This window comes from Phascolarctos cinereus, unplaced genomic scaffold (assembly GCF_003287225.1).
Source record: "Phascolarctos cinereus isolate Bilbo 61053 unplaced genomic scaffold, phaCin_HiC Scaffold_7;HRSCAF=346, whole genome shotgun sequence".
Classification (NCBI taxonomy): domain Eukaryota; kingdom Metazoa; phylum Chordata; class Mammalia; order Diprotodontia; family Phascolarctidae; genus Phascolarctos; species Phascolarctos cinereus.
Window position 1 is genome coordinate 80,431,934 of NW_027556180.1, and position 27,172 is coordinate 80,459,105.

The 27,172-nt window shown below is 39.6% G+C and overlaps 2 protein-coding genes across 6 annotated transcripts in view; one reads left to right on the forward strand and one right to left on the reverse strand.

Annotated features, from left to right (window-relative positions):
• The window catches only part of FASTKD2 (FAST kinase domains 2), a 31,586-nt gene extending 29,805 nt beyond the window's left edge, over positions 1-1,781 (reverse strand). The window contains exon 1 of one of the 3 annotated variants that reach the window (XM_021008682.2): positions 1,703-1,781. The gene's annotated coding sequence lies outside the window, so the exon portion shown is untranslated. The other 2 variants (XM_021008684.2, XM_021008683.2) reach the window with 2 other exon arrangements.
• A 38-nt stretch (positions 1,782-1,819) lies between these two features.
• The window catches only part of MDH1B (malate dehydrogenase 1B), a 34,911-nt gene continuing 9,558 nt past the window's right edge, over positions 1,820-27,172 (forward strand). The window contains exons 1-8 of one of the 3 annotated variants that reach the window (XM_021008686.2): positions 1,820-2,586; positions 7,634-7,746; positions 11,695-11,829; positions 12,761-12,903; positions 13,832-14,331; positions 21,375-21,516; positions 22,711-22,874; positions 26,515-26,654. In XM_021008686.2, the coding sequence (XP_020864345.1) occupies positions 2,565-2,586; positions 7,634-7,746; positions 11,695-11,829; positions 12,761-12,903; positions 13,832-14,331; positions 21,375-21,516; positions 22,711-22,874; positions 26,515-26,654 (1,359 nt within the window). In that variant the 5' untranslated portion in view covers positions 1,820-2,564. Of the gene's footprint in view, positions 2,587-7,633; positions 7,747-8,706; positions 10,254-11,694; positions 11,830-12,760; positions 12,904-13,831; positions 14,332-21,374; positions 21,517-22,710; positions 22,875-26,514; positions 26,655-27,172 lie in introns of those variants that run through there. The other 2 variants (XM_078147463.1, XM_078147464.1) reach the window with 2 other exon arrangements.

A 27,172-nucleotide genomic window follows, 5' to 3' on the forward strand; every position in this document is an offset into this window, starting at 1 on the left:
CCCTTCACCCCTAGGTTTTTATTTGACATATTTCTAGCTTGGTAAAATAGGCTAAAGCTTTGCTGGCAGCACAGTCTTTGGGAACATAAGGTCACTTTGGCAAGTATGTAAAACATGGACTACAGAAGGGGGATATGACAGGCATGTAGGTGGTGAAGTAGCTAAAGCTCCGGGTTTGGAGTTATGAGGACCTGAGTTCAAATCTAACCTCAGACCCTTGACACTAGCTGTGTGACCCTGAGCAACTCACTTAACCCCAATTGCCTCACCAAAAGAAAAAGAGAAGGGGGATATGAGGCAAAGAGAACAAGCAGGAAGCAAGTCAATTATTTGCATGGGAGGAACCAGGACTTAAACTAGTGGTTAGACACGGAAATGGAGAGGGGATAGAAATTGTGGACACAGAATTTACAACTGATTGTATATGTAAGGGGGCAGTGGGTGAAAAGTGAGGATGACTCAGAGGTTGTGAATCTGTTGACTGGAAGGATCCTGCTGACAGAGAGGCAAGTTTTGAAGAAGGGTGGATTTTGGCCCGGATTCTATTGTGGGCATATTAACTTTAAGATGCCTATGGCGCATAGAGTTCAAAATGTCCAACAAGAAACTAGTGATATCAGACTGGAGCTTATAAAAGGGACTTGGGTTAAATGCAAAGATGTGGGAATCATCTCCATAGAGATCATAAATACATGAGAGCTGATGGGGTGACCAAGAGAGAGTGTAGAGAGAAAAAAAAAAGGCTCATGACAGAACTTCAGTTAAGAGACTGAACATGGATTATTGAACATGGATTATGTTCCAGCAAAAGAGATAAAGGAACACTTCTAAGAAGAAAACTAAAAGAGAATAATGCTGTGAAAGCTGAAAGGGGGGGAAACAGTATCTAAGAGGAAAGTCTGATTATGAGTATGAAATGTTTCAAAACGGTCAAGAAGTATACACCTGAAAACAGACTACTGTATGCCATTTGGCACCCCAGAAACACTAAGAATAATAAGGGCAGTATTGCAAATGGGGGGCGGGGGGAGAGAAATAGACTGTTTGTTACATGTGGTTGAAAGGGGAAACAAAAGCCTGAATGGTTCCTAAGCTCCCTTCAATAATAAGGGCAGTATTGCAAATGGGGGGCGGGGGGAGAGAAATAGACTGTTTGTTACATGTGGTTGAAAGGGGAAACAAAAGCCTGAATGGTTCCTAAGCTCCCTTCGGAGGAGAAAAGCCTTGGGAAAGAGTGGCGACGGGCAAAGAGAACGAGAAAGGCTTCGGACCTGATCTGGAGATGGGGAGGAAGCACACGCGAGGGCGGGATTAAAGAGCCCGCCGAATGTCTCCCGAGGCGGCCCAGCACACTAAAATGCCCCGCTTCTCGCGCTAGCTGGAGGGAAGCACCAGGGGCCCCCGCTGCCCGCCCCACATGGGGGGAGGAGAGAAACGTCAGCTCCGCAGGCCCGGGGCTCCGGGCCCCCTCGGGGAGCAAGTTCAGGCTGGGCCCAGCGGCCCCGCAGCAGTTCTCCACGGGAGAAGGCACCCGCTTTGCCCGCCGGGGTCGGGGAAAACCCAGCTCACCTCCGGGAACTCCGACGCGAAACCCTGATCGGTAACCCCGCTCTCTCCACTCTAGAATGAACCGAGAACTTCCCATTGCACAAGAGAACCCCGTCACTGTCCGCGGAGGGGAACCCCCAGCTTAAGCGCTTACCTTCCACTCACTTTAGCGAGCCACACGAAGAAATCCTGGAGACAAGCGCGACACTTCCTCTTGCCGCATGGCGAGTATCGCGAGACTTACGGGCTCTTCCGAGGGTCAAAAAATGTCCGTGACCGGAAAAATCAGCCGAAGAGGATATTGACTTGGAAATTCACACTGGAAAAGATTTCGGCGGTTGTGTGATCCAGCTCTTACATTTACAGCAAAAGCAACTGAAGTCCATAGAGGCTGTGTTGCGACTTGCACAAAGCTATCCAAGTAGCAATTATCTCCCCCTTGTCTTCAAATTACTTTGTATCCACTATGTATTTACTGTTCTGTCACTGTCTTTCTCCTTTCTCTCCCTGCCTCCTCCAATAGTACGTAAGCTCCTCCAGGGCAGAGACTACTTCATTTTTGACTTTATATCCCAGGCATCTACCGCAGTGCCCGGGAGCATAATAGGTGTTTAGTAAATTGCTTGTTGCATGAAGTGGCAGAATCAAGATTCGATCCTAGGTTTTTTGTATCTAAATTATTTCAAGAAGGCGTTTTATTGATGGGAAAGACGCCATCTCAACAATAATGACCTGGGCAAGGAAGACCAGGGACCTCGGACCGGGTGTGTATGTGTGTTTGCGAAAGACAGAGACAAAGAGAGACAGAAAGAGAGGGAGGGGAAGGAGAGACAGAGAGAGAAAGAGACAGAGACAGAGAGACTCAGAGTTTCTTTGCCCTGGGCTTCTAGAACGCGTCGGATGGCCGTTCCTTAGCAACGAATCAGGTCTTGCCCGGTTGCTTGGAGACGACGTAGCGTCTCTCTTCTCTAGCCTCATTCTTTCTCTCCCCATCCCGGCTGTTTCTTACAGCGGTCATGGCCAAGTTCGTTATTGCGGGTAAGTGACACCTCACCCCACCCCCCCCACCTGCCCACAGCGATCTGAGGGATCCCTCAGATTAGATCGCACTGAACAGCTGCTTGTAGTCCTACTACTCAAAACCTTTCTCTTCGGGAGGCAAAAAAAAAAAAGAAAGAAAGAAAAAAGTGGCGGCTTGTTCTTGGAGAAGGACCCGAGAGACCCATCTTGTTCTGCCCCTTGCGAGCTGTGTCACTCCGGGCTAGAACCTCTCTGAACCTCAGTTTCCCCATCGGCAAAATGAGGATGACAGTGCTCTCTAGTCTATACCTCGTGGTGTCTTTGTAAAGATCAAATGAGATAATGGATGGAAAGTGTCTTGTATGGCTTAAAAGAAACTAATGTCAGCCGCATCACCATTAGCCAGTTAATAAACATTTATTCAGCGCTGACTATTTGTAAGGCACTGTGCTAAGAGCCGGGATACAAAAAAAAAAAATCAAAAGTCCTTGCTTGGAGCTTACAATCTAACAAGCAAACAAATATGTACAAAAAAGCTATATACACGGTAAGTAGGAAATAATTAAGAGAGAAAGGCACTAGAGGACTTGGGAAAAGGCTTCCTGTAGAAGATGGGGTTTTTAGTTGAGACTTAAAGAAAGGTCAGTCTATGAACTGAGGAGAGAGAGCATTCCAGTCATGAAGGACAAGCAGAGAGGATGCCCAGAGCTTAGAGATGGAGGATCTCCTTCCTGGAACAGCCAGAAGGCCAGTGTCACTGGATCAAAGAGTGCATGGTGGAAAGTGAGGTGTATGAAGACTGGAAAGGTAGGAAGAGGGCTAGGTTATTAAGGGTTCTGAATGCCAACAGAGGATTTTGTATTTGATCCTGGAGGACTGGCATCATCATCATTTTCTTCTTCTCCTTCTTTTCCTTCTCCTTATCTACTTCCCTCTCCTCTTCTTCTTCTTCATTGTTTTTAGGTCCTTAGGGCTAGGATCTCTAAAGACATAGGGAGGCTGAGCCTGCAAATCTCCTTTCCCAGTCACTTATATGTCTATAGACAAAGAAGATGAACACAAGAACACATACCCAGTAGAGGTGGCTGCAGTGGATAGAGCACTAGACTGCAGTCAGGAAAAGCTGAGTTCAAATCTAACCTCAGACAGGGTATGCCCCCTAGCAAATTGCTTCAATTCTGTCTCATTTTCTTCGTCTGTAAAATAGGATAATAACACCTATTTTTCAGGGTTGTTGTGAAGGTGAAATGAGCATTGTACAGTGTTTTACACTCTTTAAAAGTGCTATATAAATGGTATGAGGATGATAGCCACAGAAACCCATTCATTTGTATTTAAGCCATGCTCTTGTCTCTGTATGCCAGAGATCTTGGTGTGGATTCTTGAGTCAGAGAATTTATTTGATTTAGAGTGAGAAGCAGTCTTACTGGTCATCTAAACCAGTTCCCTCATTTTACATATGAGGAGACTGACATCCAAAATAGGTTGAATAATTTGCCCAAGTTTCCGAAGGTGGCAAAACCAGGAATTAAATCCAGTATTCTTCCAGAGGACCTAGATTTGCCTCTCAGTCCTACTTCTTACTACTTGTGTGGCCTTAGTCATTTCACCTCTTTGTACCTCAGTTTCCCCATATGTAAATGACAGTGGATGGATCTCTAAGTCGTTCCTATGGCTCCAACACTGCCCTCGAATCTATATCTAGATTTCAGACCTCTTTTCTCTGCTCTGGTCCTTTATTTTTAAAACCATATGATTGACAAGCAGAAGTCTATGTCCAAAATTGTATTTGTAATCTTTGCCCCCAAACTAATTTACCTTTCTAAATTATTCCATGTGTAATAGGGGTGCCTAGAAAGAAACACAAACTTCCCCCAAAGCAGAAGCATTATTTTCTACAGTCCAATTGCTTATGTCTCTTTCAACTTTAACTGAATATTCACCACTTTCAACTGCAAAGAGTTATCTGCTCATGGAGGACAGGTTAAAGGTCATAGAAAAGGGCATGGAGGACAGGTTAAAGGTCATAGAAAGGGGGTGAAGCTCAAAAGGAGTACTTGATCCACAGGGAAGAAAAACCTAATTGTCTCCTTTTTCAATAGACAAAACTTCTTTTTTGCTCTACAGTCAAATCTAATTGAGCTTTCCTGTGCTCTAGGGCTCCCTCCTCCAGTCTTCCAAAATTTCCATCCCAAAATCGTTCTCCTTCCAAGCATTATATTTCAAAGCAAGAGGTGTCCACATCAAAGAGAGAGAGAGAAAGAGAGAGACAGAGACAGAGACAGAGACAGAGACAGAGACAGAGCAAGGAACTTGAAACTGGAGTCCATGAATTCATTTAAAAAACAATTTGATAACTATTTCAATGTAATTGGTTTCCTTTGTAATCCTATGCAACTTATTTTATGCATTTACAAACATTGTTCTGGATAGAGGTTTACAGGCTTCACCAGAGTCCTGAAGGCCTTTGTGTCCATGGCACAAAAAAAAAAAGTGAACTCCTGGAACAGATGAATGTCAGTAATGTCACCTTAGGATGTTAGCTACTGTAGTATAGGAAATGTATTGTGAATATGTTTGATGCAATACTTGGTGCTTAGTGAATATTTGAAGGGAAATGTGAATGATTTGTACATGTTCTCTGCTAAATTAGAGAAGTCCAGAGTGGGCTGTTCCTGATTTCACTCTGGCTTGTGCCTTTGTCCCCTAGACAAACCCCTAGGTTTTAGAACATAAAGAATCTTATTTAAATGCTTCCTCCTCTAGGGTAGGATGAGGACAGTGTCCTTGCATACTTCAAAGACCTATGGTTTTATCCATGTGAGTATTCCCTCCACCAACTCAAAGCCCCTCTGCAAATTATTAGATGGTTCTTGAGAGTGACCAAAAAAATTCAACCTTTTGCATTGTCTACAAACTTAGCTAGCTTGGTCCTCAAGTGAAAGGAATGCAATCTATTACCAGGCCTGTTCCTGAAGCCCTTCTAGTCTAGTGGGACCTATTGGGGCTTGTACTTTGCTGGCAGATGAATGTAGTGGCAAGGGTTGTGTCATAGGTGAAACATCTTTCCTATAGATAGACAACCAATCAATTAATCAGTCAACAAAAATTTGTTAAGTGGCTACTTTGTGCCAGGCACTGTGCAAAATGCTAGAGAATATAAAAAGAGGCGAAAGATAGTCCTTTGACCTCAAGGAGCTCGCATCTAACAGGGGAGATGACATGTAGACAAATATATGCAAAGCAAACTATATACAGGATAAATAGGAAATAATTAACCAAGGGAAGGCACTAGAGTTAAGAAGGGTTGGGAAAGGTTTCCTCTAAAAGATGGCATTCTAGCTGGGGTTTAAAGGAAGCTAGGGAATCCAGTGGGTAAAAATGAGGAGAGAGAGAGAACCTTCCAGGCATGGGGGACAGCCAGAGAAAATGCTTGGAACAGAAAGATAGAGTATCTTGTTTGTGGAACAAAATTTCATTTAGTCCAAACACATTTTACAGATGAAGGTCCAGAATGGAAGAGTAAATCATTAGCTTGTTAATCGTGGAGGCAGATCTTTTAGCTTCACTGTGTTTCCTCTATGTCATGCTGTCTCTCAGCCTGGTATAGAAATATAGACTAGAATCACAAGTATTATTTTAGCATTAACACCTTGGAGCAAAGATGTCAAACATGTGTGGCTCACAATACTCTTGAATTTGACTGGAACCAGATTGAAATGGAATTGGGAAATATTTCACAAAATAAATTTAAAAATAATAGAACATAATGTTCTCTAATGTGGTTTTCTAAGTCAGTAGCTGTAAGCAGGGATCTTTATCTACTGTTCAATGGCCCCATTTCTATTTGTTTGACATCTCTGTCTTATAGACTTATCTTGTCCAACCCTTTCATTTTACATTAAGAAAAAGAGAGGGACTAAGGAATGAGCTGCCCAAAGTGACATATCTGAAGAAGCCAAGACTAAAACCTAGGTCTCCTGATTTCTTGTCAACTTTGTAATTCACTGTACTCCTTTAACACATTCAATACCCCTAGAAACCTCTCCAACTCTGGAAGGTCACTAAAATTCTAGACTTTACACATTGGAAATACCTACTTCCACCCCTGCAGCCCCTCCTTCTGATTGGCTGGTTCTTCCTAGAACCTCCGTTTTAAAGACCGTGTCCAGGCCATTGGTATCTTCATTCTTTTCCAGACTGCATTCCTGACTCTCTTCCCTAGGCTCTGTAGGTCCTAGACTTTCTCTACAAACTCCTGTGACCTGATACCTTCAATACAGTGGTACTATTTAACTTCCTTTTTCACACATTGTCTCCCCCCACACACACACACCTTGGTTAAAATTTAAGATCCTTGAGAGTAGGAATTGTCTTTCTTGTTGTGTTTGTATTTGTAGCTTAGCACCCTGTCTGTGCTAAATCACAACATAAGCACTTAATAAATATTTATTGGCTTGACCTGAAAGGAATTCCCTAGGTTGACAAGACCTATTCAGTCCTTAAGGCTGGATTGTCAGTTGGGAGGAATCCAAGAGAAAAGCAGTTGAAAACTAGAGAGCATGTTTCTGAAACGTATTCTTTTATTTCTCTGATTCATCTCTATTCAAAATGCCCACCCTTGCCTTCCTTTTACACACACATACACTATTCCCTCTGCCTAGAGAGTGCACTTTCCACATCTGTGCCTTTTAGAGACCTAGTCTTTCAAGGCTCAACTCAGGTGCTCTCCATGAAGCCTCTCTTGGTTGTCCTTATTTTTAAATGCTCTAATATTACATTGCATTACACTTATTTATGCTTATTTTTGTACATGCTGCGTTCTTCCCACTGCCTCCCAAGAAAATGGAAGCTCTTTGAACACAGGCATATTTTCTTTTCGTTTTTATATCCTTATAACCTATCACAGTGTTTTACACACAGTAGGTGCTTAATAAATAAATTCAATTGAATTCTACCTGATTTATATGTACATAAGTACAAAAATGGGATACACAACCTATGAATGACAATGTATACTACCCAAGGGCATGTAAACTGTCCCCCTACTAATTTGATCTCTTAGGTAGTGCATCTTGCCCATACTTTGCTAAAGCAGAACTTCTGGCAGATTTTCTGCAGAAAAATCTACCGGATTTCCAGATATACAAAATTACTCAACACCCCGATGTTTGGAAGGTAAGAAACTATTACAGTCTGTTAGATTCACTAAAAGTCATTATATGCAAATTTGATTATAATTGTTAAACTGGCTGTTTCAGATTAGTTTTCTGTAATAAGTTTTGCTTATTCATGTAGTATAAACAGGTGGTCATTTTTCATGCAAATCTCTTCAGATCAACTTTTATATCCCAGTTTAAATGTTTTAATATGATTTGTGGAAATAAATGTGGTTTCTAATTGATAAGGATAACCAATTTAGTTTCCCCTAGGAATTCAGTATTTATCACTTATATTAGGACTTCTTAATACTCATCTTCCTTCAAAAGTCTTCACATTTTATTTTGAATGTCTTTTGAGGAAATCAGTTATTATCTGTGAAACCACTCCCTTCTCTGGACATATCCAAGACCTGTTTAAACTGTTATTTGCTAGAGACTGGAAATCAGTTTAAGGCGGATATGCCTTGAACCACAATCTAACCGAGTTTAGTTGTTAATGTTCATCCTTTGTTTTCAGAGAACACTAATGACCCCACCCTGTTGGAATCAGGGTACAGTGTGTTCTGCTGTGACTGATCAGTCCAATATGACTTCAGAAGGTACCACCACAGATTGGGCACAAGTGGTTCATTAGAACATTTAGAGAGGAAGAGGCTCTGGATTAGCACAGCAAATCTATGATTCTATTTGGAAAACAGTGCCTTCTTTGAAGCAGGCATGCCACACTGGACATCCAGTGTCAGCGTTTTCCATGTCTCACAGTCAATATTAAAGTTTTTCAAAGATACCTTGAGAAGGTCCTTATACCACTTCTTCTGACAACCATGTGAGTAGTTACTGTGTGCAAGTTCTCCATAAAATAGTCTTTTGGGTAAATATTGGCATTCAGACAATGTGTCCAGCCCATCAAAGTTGCATTCTCTGCATTGAAGTTTGAATGCTTGGCTGTTCAGCTCGAGAAAGGACTTCAGTGTCCAGTACCTTATCCTTTCAGGTGATCTTCAGAATCTTCCTAAGACAATTCAAATGGAAGCGATTCTGTTTCCTGGCATGGTGCTGATACACTGTCCAGGTTTCACAGGCATACAACAATGAGGTCAGCACAACAGCTCTCTAGACCTTCAGTTTGGTAGGCAGTCTAACACCTCTTCTGTCCCACACTTTCCTTGGGAGTCTCCTAAACACTGAGATAATTCTGGCAATGCGTGCATCAACCTCATCATCTATGTGCAAAGTATACTGCCAAGGTAAGTGAACTTATCCACAGCATTCAAAATTTATCCATTTACTGTAATCAGTGGTTTCATGTATGGATAGTGCGGTGCTGGCTGCTGGAGAACTTATGTTTTCTTGGTGTTGTTAGGCCAAAATTAGCACAAGCAGCAGAAAATCAATCCATACTCTGTTGCATCTTGGCCTGAGAGGCTGCATTGAGTGCACAATCATCTGCAAACAAAAAGTCATGCACTAACTCCCCTTTCACTTTGGTCTTGGCTTGTAGCCTTTTCAAGTTAAATAGTTTACCATTTGTGCAGAAGCTGATGTTGATGCCGTTTTTGTCCTCGTTGATGACATCTTACAACATCACAGAAAACATCATGTTGAAGAGCATGGGAGCAAACAGATAACCCTGCTTCACTCCACTGGTGACTGGGAAAGAATGAGAGCATTATCCTTCATCCCGAACCCATGTGAGCAGGCCATCATGAAAGTGGAGTACAATGCTGATGAACTTCTCTGGGCGACCCAATTTCTACCATCTTCTAGAACATTTCTCTGTGCATGAACAGTTTATTTCTGACTGGGAGGGAAAGCTAATTCAGTACATAGTCAGAAACAATGGAGCAGAAGAGGAGTGGACAGCTTTCAGACACTTGGTGTACAGCACTGCATGTGTTCATCTGGTCCATAACACCTGTAAACAGCAGAATTGTTTTGAAAAAAATGATGAAGAAATTCAGAAGCTGCTAAATAAGACACAAGAACTCCACAGGGTTCGCACTGGAGTCATACTGATCAGTGAAAAGAACATGATCCTGGAGAGATGGGCTGAACATTTCCATAGTGTTCTTAACCATCATCAATCAATGCCAAAGCCACTGATCGTATGTCTCAGGTTGTAATCAGTTCCTCTCTAGCCAAACCTCCAAGTGAAGGAGAGGTACTGAATGCTATCAAGCTCCTCTTGAGTGAGCGGCAAAGCATCTGGTGCTGATTCCATCCCAGTAGAGATCTACAAGGCAGGGAGTACATTGCTTATACAGAAGCTGACTTAAGGCTTCCAGGTTATATGGCAAGAGGAAGTCATCCCTTAGCAGCTCAAGGATGCTTCCATTGTTCATCTCGATAAAGGAAAACAGGCTGTCCTATGACAATCACAGGGGGAACCTCTTTCCTAGTCACTAACAATCCTCGCTCGAGTCCTCCTAAAGAGTCAGCGTGACTTCAGAAAGGACCACGGAACAGCTGATATGGTGTTTGTGGCCTGACAACTCCAGGAGAAATACCAGGAGCAGAACAGAGGTCTGTATACAATGTTTGTCGGACTGATCAAGGCCTTTGACACTGCCAGTCTGGAGGGCCTATGGAAGGTCATGGTGGCATTGGGTAGGAATTTAGTCACTTAAATATCAAAAGGACCAAATCATAAGGTACAACTCTTTGGAGCAGTTTTACTGCATGTACCTTAAAGACACCAAGTGTACTTCCCCCAAATGAACATTGAACTCTTCCTCTTAACTTACAATTTGGCTTTTAGAGACAAGGGCCACACAAACCTGATAATTTTATTTTATTTTTAAATAAGCATAAATTGGATTCACCAGATAAGTACCACCTGATCTCCACATTATTCTTGACTTTCTGAACCTGACAAAAGTGAACATCCCCACTAAACTGAGACAATCAGCATTTCTTAAAAGTCTGAGCAAGAGGGGCAGCTAGGTGGCAGTGGAAAGAGCTCCAGCCTTAGAGTCAAGAGGACCTGAGTTGAAATCCAGACTCAGATACATAACACTTACTAGCTGTGTGACCTTGGGCAAGTCACTTAACCCCATTGCCTAGCCAAAAAAAAAAAAGCTGAAAAATTTCTGACAGCTGGTGGCTCAGTAAATAGATCCTGGAGTCAGGAAGATGAGTAGATAGGTCCTGGAATCAGGAAAACCTGAGTTCAAATCCAGCCTTACCAGCTGGGTGACTCTGGGTAAGTCAATTAATATCTGCCTCAGTTTCCTCATTTGGGGCAGCTACTTGGCGGCAGTGGCTAGAGCACTGGCCCTGAAATCAGGAGGACCTGACTTCAAATCCGGCCTCAGGCCAAATACTTGACACTTACTAGCTGTGAGACCCTGGGCAAGTCACTTAATCCCAATTGCCTAAAAAAACAAACAAACAAGCAAAAAGTCTGAGCAAGAGCAAGGGGCGAATGAGCTCATGGAATTAGTGCATATTTTTAAAAAATAGTTGTTTCTTTTTAAACATAACACTCAAAGTAGAAAATGAAGTTCTGTAGTCTCATTTAAAAAATAATAAAGTATCTCTTGACATTTTCATTCTACTGACCTATCTGAACAACTACTAGTTTGATAAATAAAGGTTAATTTTGCTTTCTTTTTGTTGCTTTTTTGTGATTAATGTGGAACTATGTTTTGTATGACATAATATCTATAATGAGTATGACATTTCTTGCCTTCTCAATGGTCGAGGGAGGGGGTAAAGTGAGGGAGAGAATATGGAACTGAAAAGAAAACATTGTCAAAAAAATTTTTTAAAGATAAATGTGAAGTATATTTTATTTTTCTACCTAATTTGTAGTTCAGTGCCATTTTAAAATATATGGTAGACTTTTTAAAGAATGCTAAGACATCTTATATAAGTTGGAAAGGATAGCATTTAAACTTATGAAATCTAAATTTTAAGTAAATTTCATCACATTAAACTTTCCTTGGCATATTTTTTTCAATAGCAATGGCTGAAAGATCTATGCAGGAAGAATCAATGGAAACATGAAAGTTCTCCTATAATTTGGAGAGAATTATTGGACCGTGGAGGAAAGGGTCTTCTTCTGGGAGGATTTAATGAATTCTTGGAGCATGCCCAGGTAATAAGTTTGTTAGATACTTACCATCTGTTTGAAATTTTATCTGCTCTGCCTCACACTATTATATTTATTTTAAAAATACAGTCATTTAAAAAAAAACTTCTTTTGTCTCCTTCTTCGTGTAGCCAATATATATAGTTCTGGAGTTCACTCTCTCAACCCCCACTCCACTGACAAGTTGGGTATCCAGAGCAAAGCTACTACTCTCTTTCCCCTTTAAGGGGAGGGAGCTCACTTCTAGGTGGGTCATAGCCTTTGGAGGGGTTGCTCCCTTGCTTGAGGGCACAGCATTTTGGCTGGATCAATATAATAGTGCTGGGTCTTGTCAAGCGGCTTGCTTCTCAAGGCTGGCTCCTCATTTGTTGCTAGCAAACTCTGTTATGTACTCTAACTTCTGGTCCTCTAGTGGCATTTCTGATTTTTTGAAGTTCACAAGGTAGCCTACTATCTTTGGTCTCCGGCAGAAATGAGAAACACAAACAGGAAAAGAAACTGAAGCACCATGAATTTATGAACATATGTCAGCTTGTATATGGAGAATAGGCCACTGGTGCTTCCTCTCTCCCCTCCTAGAGGCTTGCAGCATTTCTTCCTCACTTGTAGCCAGGAAAAAGACTATGATTTGTCCTGTGCATGCCTTTTGTAAACATGCTCGGTTCTAGCTCAGTATCAGATAAACATTTTTCATCACCATGAGCTAAGCAGATGGGAAACTGTCATGAAATACCTACCCATGTTCTGAACTGGGGGCAGCTCCCCTCTGTTACTCATGATTGTGAATTTCCAAAAGCAGGTTCACCATGTCCCCCAGATGTCATGGCAGCAGACAGAGTACACCGTGGAATAGGGCCCCCATTCTGTTCATGTAAAATGAGTCTTTCTTTGTATCTGTAGGTCTTCTTGTGCTAACTTAGGTCTTCTCTCTGTCTAGCTTTACTATGGTGTTACCTCAAAGATGATGACTTCTGAGATGCTGATTATTGCTGGCGAGAATTTGGAGACACATATAGAAATTGAGCAGGAGGACGAAGAGCTTAAAAAGAAGATCAGTCCACTAAGGGTCTGGATCACTGGGTAGGAAAGTAGAGCCAGGCTATTTGCTACATTGCAACTCTTCTTTATCAGGGTGCATGATTAATTCCACTACAGATTAGGCAAATAACCCTTTTGAGATTTATTGTAGTGACTTATTTAAAATGCACAGAAATGAAAATTTACTGCTGAGATAGCACCATTTAGGACTTCAACATTTCTTTATTTCCTGAATACAAAATCAATATTCTCACAAAGCATTTTGTTTATTCAGTAGCCTTTATAAAGAGATAGCTCCCTGTTACCCATGTCTATATTATTGTAAATTCTAAAATATTTGACTTATTTCTACAATTTAAAATCCTACTTCTATAATGTACTAGTGAATTTAGGTCTTGATTGAATTTTGGATTGTTTTAAAAACGTATTTCTTAGTAAGTAATTTTTTCCCAAAAATTTTCCATAACTTTTCATGAACAGTAGTTAAGAGAGACTTGATTATTTTTATTTTCACTTGAGAAAATTTAAAAGGGCATCCAAAGCAAAATCATTGTTTATTAGAAATAGCTCCCTACAAACAGGAATTTTTATTTCAGTCATTTGAAAAGAGGCAGTGTCTGTTATTTTGAGACTACCTTCTCATGACCAGAGCAAGGTAGGAGTCAGAATTTCTTAATTTAAAAAAAAAAAACTCTAACCTAAAACAAATCACCCAAAGCCTAGGTGTACATTTGTCCATTTAAAAATATGTGCAGTCTTATTGTATTTACAGAATTGTATGGGTATTTAAAAAAAAACAAATTAAAATGTTAAAAACAAAGTGTTGAAAATGTAAATGTAAAAAATGTAAAACATAAAATGTTAAAAATAAATACAGTCTTACTATATATAAAGAATTGTATGGTGAGAGTAAAGGTTTAAGGGAAAATATCTTTTCATCATTTATAATGAAGTTATCACATTTCATCAGTGCATCTTGTCCTACATGCTACAACCTGATTCCATTACTGGTCAATGGAGAAGTGTTCGGTATGGAGGAAGAAATTAGCATCCATCTCCTAAACAACAGCTTTGAAGAAGGCAGTCTCAGTGCCACTGTGATGGAAGGCCAAGACCTGGCAGCGCCTCTTCTGCGGGAAATCTCCGTGTGCACAGTACTAGAAGAGGCCTTTTTTGAGGCTGAGGTTGTCATCATACTTAATGATGATATTGATAATGAGTCTGAGTCTCTAGAAAATAGAATCAGAGCTAGGCTTCCTCTATGTCAGTTATTTGGATCCCTGATTGAGAAAAATGCTCGTCGAACTGTGAAAGTTATTGTGGCAGCAAAGACCTTTCTAAATCTCACCACCAGTTTGCTCATTACATATACACCATCTATTAACCCACGGAACATCATTGCTGTGGCCATGGTGATGGAAAATGAAGCAAAAGCCACGCTGGCCAGAAAACTGAAAACAACAGCAGCCGGTGAGTCATTTGTATTGTTGATAGACGATGTTTTTGTTTTCAGAGCAGCTAAAACTCTGACCTCTGAGGTAGGAATATGAGACTGGCAATTGGGCAGTAAACAGGGGGCCCAGTCCTGGTTGTGGCCCCGGCAGAGGGATGTTGGGCTCCATACAGAACCTTGCTGGGCCTCAGCTGTCACATGTGAGGACTAGATTACTACAGGATCCTGGACTGAGAGCTAGAAGTTTCCATTTAGGCCAATCCGTTCCTTTTACAGATGAGGAAACCGAAATGGAGTGCTGGAGACGTTCGGGTCGTTAGCACCAAAGCTGCTGCCAGCTCGAGCATTTCCAATTCTGTGATGTTAGACTATAATCTGATGAGTTTACAAACTGCTGTTGGTGTATGTTTAATTAATTTTTATGGCTAATTTATTTTAATTAACATGAGAAAAGATAAAATAACATGGACTATATGTTTACCATGTGAAATAATTAGGTATGGACAAATCATTAGAAATTATGTAACCCAATAGAATGTAAGCATCCTGAGGGCAGGGTATGCCTTCCATTTGTGGTATAGCACTCCTACCTGGTAGAATTAGAGGTTAATAGACTTATGGCTAGAAGGAGCCCTGAGTTCCATCACGTCTATATCTTCTCTTTACAGGTGAAGAAACTGACAGGCAGAGAGGTTAAGTGACTGACCCAAGGCCACACAGGTCAAGGGGCATTTATGGAATCCCCCAAATGCAGTGCTACCTTCACTGTGGCATGCTTCTAAATAAATGTTCATTGATTAATAATAAAAAATAATAACTACTGACCATTTATGTAGCTTATTAATATTTTAAGGTACAGATCACAATTGAATCTCAGAACAGCATTATGAAATTGGTATTAGAAATATTACTATCCCCATTTTACAGAAGTAGCATTGGAGGCCTTGATATATAAAGTAACTTGCCCATGATCACATAGATACTAAGTGTCAAAGATGGGTTTTGAATACAGTTCTTCCTAATTCAAGTCCAGTACATTATCTGTTACACAAGACTAAATTGAATTGAACTAAATTTTCTTCAATCATACATCATAATTTTAAAAATTCTAATGCATTATGTTAGAATGTTGATACTTGGATTTAAAAAATAATTTAATAATTATATATATATATATATATATATATTTTAAGGTTGTGTACCACATCACAAGATCTGCATAGACCCAGTATTTGTGATTCATCTGCCCTGACTTTGAACCTAATTCCTTAAGTCCCCTCAGTTCCCGGTTGGTGTATATCTGATTTCATTCAATTCAACAAACATTTACTGGGCATCTCAGATGAACAAAGCACTGTTCTGGATGCTGGAGCTGATACAAAAATAAATGGCCATTCTTCTCACAGAGCTTATAGTCTACTAGTAAGAACTGATATATGCACATGTAACTATAATACAAAACCAAATATGATTAAGTATAATATTCAACAGATGCTATAAGGAAGGTATAATGAAGTGTAGAAAATTAACGGCATGTTAAGTAGATAAGCAACCGCTAGTATGGAGCCTTTCATATAGTAGGTACTTAATGAATAAAAAGATAGTTTATGGTGTTTAATGGGTATTGAAAGGATTTTTACTATTATCAGTCATCACTCTTACTAGTTATTGAAATGACAAGTGTGGAAGTTAAGTGAGTGCATGAGTAGGTTGGAGAACAAGAGTATTGCAGGTGGTAACAAGGTGCAGTTATAAAAATTGCTGGCTTTGGATTCAGAGGCTATGGGAAAGCTTCAAATCCTGCCTCTTTCACTTACTACCTGGCTTAGTTGGTCTCCAGCATCCAATGAGAGATCACAGTGGACAAAATCTGAGCAAAGCAGGTCCTTAGAAAAAGGGGAAACAACAGTGGCCAGTGGGCATTCAAGGATATGAGAAAGCATCATTTTAGGCAAAATTAGAAAACCTATAAAATATGGCCTTGTCTTGAACTATTGGCACCTATAGACTCTGAATCTCTTAACAAATGACAATAAAAGCTGCATCCATTACTTTACCCACAAGAAAGCTCTAGAAAGCAATATTTCTATTCTGTCCAGTCTAAAATATCAATGTAATTTTTGTTGTTGTTGTTCAGTCATGTCTGACTCTTTATGACCTTATTTGGGGTTTTCTTGGCAAAGATACTGGAGTGGTTTGCCATTTTCTTCTCCAGCTCATTTTACAGATGAGGAACTGAGGCAAACAGAGTTAAGTGAATTGCCCAGGGTCACATAGCCAGTAAGTATCTGAGGCTGGTTTTGAACTCAGAAAGATTAGTTTTCTTCATTCCAGGGTCAGCACTCTATCCACTGTGCCGCCTAACTCCCTCTATCAATATAATTACCAGAATCCATGCCAAAGTGAACCAGAATTTATCAGGGTAACCTAATATCCATCATAAAAAAATATCCATGCTTTAGAATGGCTAAATCCTATTGTATATCCACATGTAAATATTATACTGATCTTTAGATAAATACTTTTGGGAGGCATAAAACAGCTTGCTTTCATTATGTATAAAACTTCAGCAACTGTAAACAGCAAATGGTTAATTTTCAAAATTCAAACTCCATTTTGAATTAAAATTTTATTTTCTATATGTCTTGGAGGATGTCTTTAGCTTTTATAAATTTACATTGATATGTACAGTGGCTTTTTGATTTTGTTTGCAACTTCATATTCGACTATTAATAAGTATTTGTTAAGAACCTACTATGTGCCTAGGTGCTGAGGATACAATGACACACACACCAAAAAAACCCCAAACAATTCTTGCCCTCCAGGCACTCAAAATCTATTGCTGGAGACAAGATACAAATAATAATAATAATAATAATAATAATAATAATAATAATAATGATAAAATAGTGGCTAAAATTTATATAATACCATGTGCTAGGTACTATGCTAAGTAAGCATTTTACAGCTGATCCTCACAACAACACTGTAAATACTATTATTATTCCTATTTTATAGATGAGGAAACTGAGGCAAACAGGATTAAGTGATTTGCCCAGGGTCACACAGCTAATAAGTGTCTGAGACCAGTTTTGAAGTCATGCCTTCCTAACTTTAGGCCCAGTGCTCCATTCACTGTGCCATCCCTAAATATATACCAAATAAATACATAAATTCAAGATAAATTTTGGGAATGAGAGTAATTGGAGGGATCGAGAAAGGCCTTGAGTAGAAGATGACCCTCGAGCTGTGCTTTGAAGGAAATTAGAGATTCTAAAGGACTAAGAGATGGGGTGATGAGAGAATTCATTCCAGGTATGAAAGGTAACCTATGAAAAGGCACAGAGATAAGAGAAGGCATATTATATGTCAAGAAGGCTACATTGAATGAGTAAAGAAGAGTAACGTATTATAATAAGTAATATATATATAAGACTGGAAAGCTGGGCCAGAGCCAAGTTGTAGTGGGCTTTAGATGCCAAACAGAAGATTTTTTATTTGGTTCTAGAGGTAGTAGGGAGCCAGTGGAGTTTACTGAACATCAGAATGACATGGTCAGATTTGTACTTTAGAAAAGTCGTTTTGGTGGTATGTGGAGATTGTATTAGAGTTGTGAGAAATTCAAGACAAGGACAGATTATAGAATAGTTCAGGAGAGAATTAATGCAGGCATAAACTAAGGTGGTGGCTGTGTTAGTTGAGAAAATTGGAAAGAGATGAGAAGATTGTGGACATAGAGTTGATAAGACTTGGCAACTGATATGTGGGGTAAAGAAGAGTGAGAGGAGGCAAGGATGACTCCTTGATTGTGAAGCTAGGTAACTGGAAGGGTGGTTGTACTCTCAACAGAAATATGGAAGTTCAGAAGAAGGGTGTGTTTAGGGGGAAAGATAATGAGCTTTGTTTTAGATATGTTGAGTTTGAAGTTCCTATAGAATATCCAATTTGAATGGTCTGATAAGCAATTAGAGATGTGCTACCAGAGCTCAAGAATGAGTTATAGATTGGATTATAAATCTAGTGGTCATCTGCATAGAGATAATATTTAAACCTGAGGAGGCCACCTAGAAAGAGAGTGTAGAGAGAGAAGGGAGGCCAGGACCATACCCTGGGGTTCATCTACAGTAAGGGGGCTTGATATGGATGATAATCCAGGAAAGAAGACTGAAAACAAAATGGTCAGATAGATTAGGAAGAGAGCCAAGAGAGAGCAGTGTCATTAATGTATTTGATCAAGAGGAGAAGGAAGTCAACAGTTTTAGATGCTGCAGAGATGTCAAGAACATTGAAGAGTGAAAAAAGGTCACTAAATATGGCAGTTAAGAGCTAGTTAATGCCTTGAAGAGAACAATTTCAATTGAGTTGATGAGCTTAGAAGCTAGATTGCGAAGAGTTTAAAAGTTAGCAAGAGGAAAAATGAAGGCAAGGAGAGAAGACTTTTTTTCACCCTAGGAGTTTGGCCATGAAAGGAAGGAGAGATCTAGGATGATAGCTTGAGGGAATAACAAGGTTAGTGAGGGTCATTTTTTGGGTTTGGTTTGGTTTGGTTTGTTGTTGTTGTTATTGTTTTCAATGATGGAGAGACCCCAGTGCGTTTATGGAGAGTTTGAAGATTAGAGGGCGCATGGTGATTATGGAAGTCTACTGCCGGGGGAGCTAACCAAGAATGGAAACTAGGAAGATAATAATACTCCGATGTCATTCCCATACTTTGTATTCTAATTTTAATGCCCCTCTTTCATTTATTTATTTTTCTTCAAAAGGACTGGTGGGTTTGGCTCCAGGGTCCATCTTGGGTCACAGAGGTCACAGTGTGGCTAAGAGATTTGTAATGAATCTCTGAAGTGATCCATCATGAGCACAATATTCTAGAGATTCCAGGTTCCTCCCATTCTATGTTAGCTATCTCTCACATAGAGAAAATGGAAGGGGTTTGTCCTGTTGGTATACATCTCCTTGGGGTTTGGTTTGTTTCCACAGAAGGAAAAAGCAAGACTCCAAAGGAAATCCCCCATGATGAAATATGAATGTCTTCCCTCTTTGTGGAAGTTTTCCTACCAACACCATTCCCCTTTCCTTAAGGTTATGCCTGTTTCAGAAGTCAGGCACTCTGACAGCACCACCACCAGCCTTTGTCCATCCAGTTTCCTTTCAAGGTTTAGTCAGCTGATCCGGAAGTCAAAGGAACAGTTTGTAGGAACTTCAGATGCTGGAAGTACTGGGTATAGCTCAGCAGAAGTATCTAATTCCATCACTGTGATGTGATCATGCCTCCAACAACAGTGCAGCTGACATCTGGGCCTTCCTTTGTCTCTCCTCTTCAATTGCAGGGATGGTAGAAATAAAAACTGAGCCTTCTGGGGCAAGCTGGCATTGATGACCTAGCTGAGCACATTGGCCACCAACTAGGTTAGTTGGAAAGAATTACCTTTATTGGGTGGTTATTCTGATGAAGGAACTTACTAACTAATACCAGTAGTTCAAGATTAGAATTACTTACAGTCTTCACATTGAATCCCCCTATACCTGAGGATTTTACAGTGGGTCTGGTCCCTGGTCAAATATGTTAATAAGTTTCATCAGCTATAAACCCTCTTGAGCTGGGAGGAAGTAGTTTTGTAGGAAATGATTATCTTTCTCCACTCTAGGGAGAATTCTTAACCCAAATGAATAGAGAATAAAAAGCATAACAAAACCCAAAAAATAGACAATTTTGAAAATATGAAATGAAGAAGCTTTTACACTCAAACAAAATCATTTCGGATAGATCAGAAAAGAAACTGTACAGTGAAGAAAAGATTTGTTCAAATATCATTGATAAAACTGTGATACCTAGGGTAACAGAGAAATGATGCCAATATAGAAGACCTAGAGCCAGTCCTCGATAGACAAGTAGACTTTTTTTCCAAAAGAATTGTAGAGTATAGTATGAAAACATATGAAGACATGCTCCAAATTGCTAATAGAGACAAATGTAATTAAAACAAGTTTGAGGTTTCATGTCACACCTTTCAAAATGGCAAATATTAGAGAAAAGGTGGACAGTTCATGTTAGAGAGACTATTGTGCCTCTGTTGCTAGGGAAGACTGACACACAAATAAATGCACTGTTGTTGAAGCTATGAATTGGTCTCATTTTAAATATCAACTTGAAATTATACAAAAACTTACTAAACTGCTCATGCCATTTGACCCAGCAATCCTGTTGCTGAGTATTTATTCCAAAAAGAGTCAAAGACAAAAAAAAGTTCCAACAAATACCAAAATATTAATGGAAATGCTTTTTGTGGTAACAAAGAACTGGGGTGGGGGGGAGGGTAATGAAGCACTCGTTAACTGGGGAAACACCTTAGTTTTTTATGTGTAAAATAAGGAAGTTGAACTTTATGGCCACTGAGGTGTCTTAACATGCCCTCCATGCATTTATGTTCCTATGAATGCCTATCAAGCTTTGGAATGTGAATGTAACAGAATGTTATTGTAAGAAATAATGATTATGAGGAATCACAGGAATCTGAGAAGATTTGTACTAACTGATGCAAGGGTGAAACAAACAGAACCAAAAGAACAATATCCACATTGACTAAAACAATATCAATAAGACGGTCAATGAAAATGAAACCAAACTCTTAGTAAATAAAAAACAAATAATGGAAAAATAGATAATGAAATAAACCTCTGTCTTCTCAGCAAAGAGAGAGAAGATCTCTAGGGTAGAGGGCTATATACATTGCCAGATGAAGTAACTAGTTTTGCTTAACAGTTAACTTCAAGTTAATTATAACTATGTTACAAAGGAGACTTCCCTTTCAGGGTAAGGGTTAAGGTTATGGAGGAAGGGTTATGTTTCTAGAAATAATTGTGATATAAAAATAAAATTCATTAATAAAACTGTTTTTTAAAGGGGGCTGTAAAGGAAATAAAAAATTAGCAGGATCCTCTCCTATATTTCAAAGAGCAATTTCCCTAGGTTAAGATCCTAATTAAGCAGCTCTCAGGTGGTATATTTTCTATGTTTACATACATTGCTATATTTGTTAATTGAGTCCTTTTTTTCTAGACATCAAAGATGTGATAATTTGGGGTAATATTACCGGCTCTCATTATGTTGACCTGAGGAAAGCAAAAGTTTTCAGATATAACAGTGCTATTTGGGGACCTCCAAGCTATTCACGTTACCTATTAAGCTTGATATTTGATAGGTATGGCATATTTTAAGTATTGTATACTAATCACTATATATTAATGGATGGTAAAATTTTCAAAGCCTTTAAAATAATTTTCAAATATCTTTGTTTCTACAAAAATGTGATTTAACCATCCAACTTCCCCATATTTACCATGCTACCAATTGAAGTGAATAGATTAGATATATCCATATGGATCAAAAGCCTGGCCACTATAATTTTTATATTTAACTCTGAATTATATTCATGTGTTAATTGTGTGTGTGTGTGTATGTGTGTAATTTTCTAAAACTTCTCATTGAAAATATTTTCAATCATAATTGTTTTAGGATTAAGGGGAACCAGAAAAAAGATCACAAAAATGTTTGGATTTTTGATCCAATTCATTTTACTCCATTTGGCCTGGCAGAAGTTCTTTCTGGGATATATTTTTTAAAAAAATTTATCCACAGGTATGTCCTTTTATTCTAGTCTTAAGACAGTTGGAATCCAACCCCACTCAGCAGAGCTGTAGGCAATGATAAATGACGTCTGTCACCTCACGGAATCAATTTTGCAGACTGCTTTCCATAGTACTGCAAGATTATCCCATGTGCACTGCGTGCTTTAACATATTCTGATAGAGATGTAAAACTGTGACCTGGAATGTGTACATATTGTTTAGTGAAGTGGATGACAGAATCATGAATTTCTTGGCCATAGCAACTCTTAAAGAACATCTACTTATTTCCATCAATGAAGGGAATACCCATAGTGACAAAATGATACATTCTTGAATTATTGAAGTAGTCAACAATAGACAAGATATATTCCATAGTGTGTATTTTTGCATAATGCGGTGGAAAATACACTGTTTAAATAGGAACTTAATCTGCCTACAGACTTATTTAACACTTTAGTATCAATCATTCAACAACCATTTATTATTTATGCACTTTGTGCAAAAAAAAAAGTGCAGTGTGCCAGAGAAAATACAAAAGTAACTAAGGCATATTCCCTGTCCTCATGTAACTTATAATCTACATACACAATCATATAGAATATAAAGCTAGTATGTGACAGAGCTCTTAGGGTAGAGTTAGTGTGTGATTGTACTTATGTTAATGTTTCAGTTTTCCAGACTTTTGAATTGGAGTTCATTGTTTTTGTTTCTTTTTATTTTAAAGAAGCATTGTATTCTAGTAAAATTATCACTTTCTCTTCTTGCAGTGAGTGGATCAGCAAAGAATTCGTGAACTCCTTCAATGTGTTGAGTTCGACAAGGCGTTTCCAAAGGGGTATTTCAACGGCACACAGTGTAGCCACTATACTGAAGTTCTGGTACCACGATTCCCCTCCAGGGGAGATTTTCTCTCTAGGACTAATGAGTGAAGGTGAATCTTTGTTTCTCTTATCATATAATAAGATATTTCTTTTTCCTGTGCAGAGGACAGCCTGCATAATCATGTATACTCCCATCTGAACACAGCACCACCAGGTGTCTGATTCTTTTCCTTGGATTGACTTCCCCTGGTGAAGGAGGGCCTAAAAAGGCCTCGTATTCCCTAAGGCTCCCTGGAATGGGTCTGGAAAGATCTAATCGTGTTACCCCTCTTGAACGTCTCCATCTTCCTTTCTCCCCTGGACCTCTCGCATAGGTGTCAGTTGTTTAGTCCAGGAGTATCAAACTCAAATAGAAGTGGATCTCAGTGGGCCACATATTGACTTAGAAAACCACAAATTAACATTACTTGCTTTGTATTCTATTTTTGGCAGCTAGATGGCAAAGCTGATAGAGCATCAGGCTTGGAGTCAGGAAGACTCCTCTTCCTGAGTTTAAATCTGGCTTCAGACACTAGCTGTGTGATGTTGGGCAAGTCATTTGACCCTGTTTGCCTCAGTTTCCTCATCTGTAAAATGAGCTGGAGGAGAGAATGGCAGACTATTCGGGTATCTTTGCCAAGAAAACCCCAAATGAGGTCACAAAGAGTCAGGCACAATTGAACAACAAAAAATTTATTTTTATTTATTTTGTTAAACATTTCCCAATTACATTTTAGTCTGGTTCTGGCTGCATGCAAGGGCCAGGGCCACACTGCGTTTCACATTTCTGGTTTAGCCCTTTAAATGTTATAGAGATAGACAATAAATGGTTATTCATTAACTGACTTTCTGTGAAAACCGTCCTCCCCCTCCCTCTCTAAGAAAACAACTCTCATCCTGAATATGAAATTACTGACTTTGTAACTAATTGTAGAGCACAACTTATTTATAAATTGAAGACTCCCTAAGTTACATACTTCTGTATATCTAAAAAAAAGGACTTTCATATTTCTATTTTAGGGATATAAATAAAAGATAAAGTTTTAGTTGAATATGTAATTTGCTCATTAACATGATAAAGAGTGTTGTGCTAGATCTGTGATCAGAATTCTTAACTTTATTAGGAGCCAGAGGCTCATGGGATTTTGAACTGCAGCTACTTGAGAGAATCACAAGATCTCAATTAGACCGGACCTCAGAAGCCTTTGCTCAGCCCTTACCTGAGCGAAGATAACCTCTAAAACATACCTGACAGTCATTCAGCCTTGCCTTAGGGACCTTGAGGAAAGGGCAGCACATTACCTCCTGAGGGAAGCCATTCTGCTTTTTTTTAAAGACAACTCTAATTGTTAATAAAGGGCCACTAGATGGCACAGTGAATAATGTGCCAGGGCCTGGAGTCAGGAAGATTCATCTTCCTAAGTTCAAATTTAGCCTCTGACACTTACTAGCTAGCTGTGTGACCCTGGGCAAGTCACTTAGCCCTGTTTACCTCAGTTTTCTTATCTGTAAAGTATGTTGGAGAGGGAAATGAAAAACTACTCCAGTGTATTTGTCAAGAAAACTCCATATGGGGGTCACAAAGGGTCGGACATAACTGAAAATGAGTGAATAACAATTGTTAGTAAGTTCTTCCTTACCTCAAGCCTAAATCTGCCTCTTCAACTTCTAACCAGCTCTTTAGGTTCTGATTTCTGTTGCCAGTGAGAGCCAGTGTAATGCCCCTTCCATGTAAAGCCTTTGAAATACTTCAGAACAGCTATTACTGCTCACCCTTACTTCTAATGCAGAGCTATAACTTGGTCAGGGGAGTGAGGGTTTTTTCCCAGACTACCCAAACTCTAGGATATCCTTGGTTCACCTTGCTCAATCCCCTGGCAGTGACTTCTTAGCAGCAGCTTCAGTGCATCAATGGGTCTCTTCCCCAACCCAGGATGGTTACCTGGGATCTTTCCCCACAATAGGGCTTTGTGTCCAAAGGAGGCATCTCCTTAAAGTCTCTCCCCAAAGTTTCCCTGAGCCTACCACTTGCCTCTGAAAAATGAGTAGCTACAGCTCTGCCCTGAAGCCTTCTTCCACAAAGTAGACACCCCCAGTTCCTTCAGTAGAGCCTCTTCTGGCATGATCTTGAAGCGCTTGCCCATTCTGATGGTCCTCTTTGGGAGATCATCTGGCCCAGTGCACTTATTTTATAGAGGAGGTTACTGGGTTCTACAGAAATTAATTGACCTGTCTGAAGTCACATAGAAAACAGGAGCAGACCTTGTTCCAAACCTGGTACCCTTTCTAGTGCGCCTTACTTCTGGTGCAATCTTATTTTTGTCATTTGTCTTTCATTCATGTCAATAGTAGTAGCACAGATAATACAAGAGAGTGGCTATTACCCCCTAGGAATTTCCTCCCTGCAGGAGTTCCATCTGAGTATGGAACATAGAATCTGGAACCACTCCCAATAGGCGGAATATTGAAGTAGGCCCAAGTTGGGCACCTTCAGCTTTCCTTTTCACTACTCTGGTGTCTTCTCTCTTATCTCTTTCAGATCCCCAGGGACTTTGTTCTATAATTCCCCTATCAATAACCTGCTCTTATGAAAGGATCTGATTTCAGTAATTTACAAATGAGTGTGAATGTGTCATTAAGTTCCATTTTATGTTTTATGTCTAATTGTAAAAGGGATCTTCTTAAAGGGATTCTAAGTATCAATAAGCAGGTAATGCTGATATTTGAGGCAATTTGGCACTTTCTCAGAGAAATCAAACAGTAAGTAAAACGTAGAGATGGGAGGCTGTCTTAAAGTTGCGAGAAATTCCGTTATTTTCACTCTTTTAGATGTATGTCTCCTTAATGAAGTCCTCCTGTTTATCCCAGTGGACAAGAGTGAGAATGATTCATAGAATGTTAAAATTGGGAGCCATGTTGAAAAGCATCTAGTCCAACCCTGCCCCCTCCCCCCATATTAAAAAATGAGAGGCGAGACCATCTGCCTAAGTTAGGTCATACAAGTACTGCCACTGGCAGAAGAGCAGTTATATCCAGGTCCTCTCATTCACGGTACAAGGCTTTTTTCATTGCACAACACTGCTGGGAAGCCAACCGTGATTTCTGGTTTGACAAACAAAAAATATTCTACATAAAAGGAGCAAAACCAAAGTTGAATGTTGAGTGCTCACTACCAGTTACTTTCCCATCATCTGCCATAGCCAGGTTGCAATGATTGTTTTCATGAATATTCAGTATTTAGCTGGAAAATCACCATGCCTGTAGTCCCTATTCCTTCCCTTCTAAATCAGATAATTTGGCCCATAGATAATATAAAACTGCCTTGGGTTAGAATATGGGCAAAGGATGCAAACAGACAGGACTTCATGAGAGATAACATGGGAAATGTAGACTGTCAGCTCAGGAAACGTGGGCAGGAGAAAATGGTCTTGGGGCCAACTAGGTAATAGGTCCCAGAGCCCATACTGAATCTGCTGTCACTAAATCTACACGTGCATAATCCAGGCATAGACAATCAAGAACTGAACAGGTTGCAGTAGAACTAAATGATTAACAGAAAACTGGTAGAAGAGATTACCTTCTGATAATTCAGCATAATCATCATCAAAAATATTTATTGTGGGTCATTTTATAATTTGCATATTCATAGGACAGTAAAGAAGAAACAACTTAATTGCATTTATTATTCATTGTCTTGTGGGTACACTCCAGGTGAATTCGGCACACCTGAGGGACTGGTGTATTCCATGCCAGTACGATGCATGAATGGGGTATGGTTTCCTTGTACGGATTTGCCTGATACTGAATTAACTGAAGATGTTAAGAAGGCAATAATCCATGATCTTGAACAGGTAATTTCAGAAAAGATACAAGGAAATTAATTTTGCTAATGTAATTGGGGGGGTGGAGGAGGCAGAATTTAATTCCACACATATTCCAGCCTAAATGATGTAGTCACAGATGACAAGGTGTTGATGTGGTCCCTTTACAAAGTATGAACATCTCTTTCTCTTTCTCTCTCTCTCTCTCTCTGATGGATTCAGAAGGGGCAATGCAATTGGCTGGGCTGTCATCAGTTGACCATACCCTTGCAAGGTCTTAAATAGCTAAGCCTTGGAGGCAGATGATACAATTCTAGGAGCCACCAGACAGGAAAGAACCCAGTTCTTTAGTATTAGAACAGAACCTCTGTTCCAACACTATTCATGTCTGATTGGCCCAAACTGTCCATGCTGGCTCCCTTCTCTGTAGCATCTGCCTCTGCTTATATGTTCATTCTCGGTTCCATAAAACTTCTGGCAGCCTCCCCTTCTCCATATCATGTGTTATGAGAGAAATTAATGTTATACTATTATGTTAATAATTATTA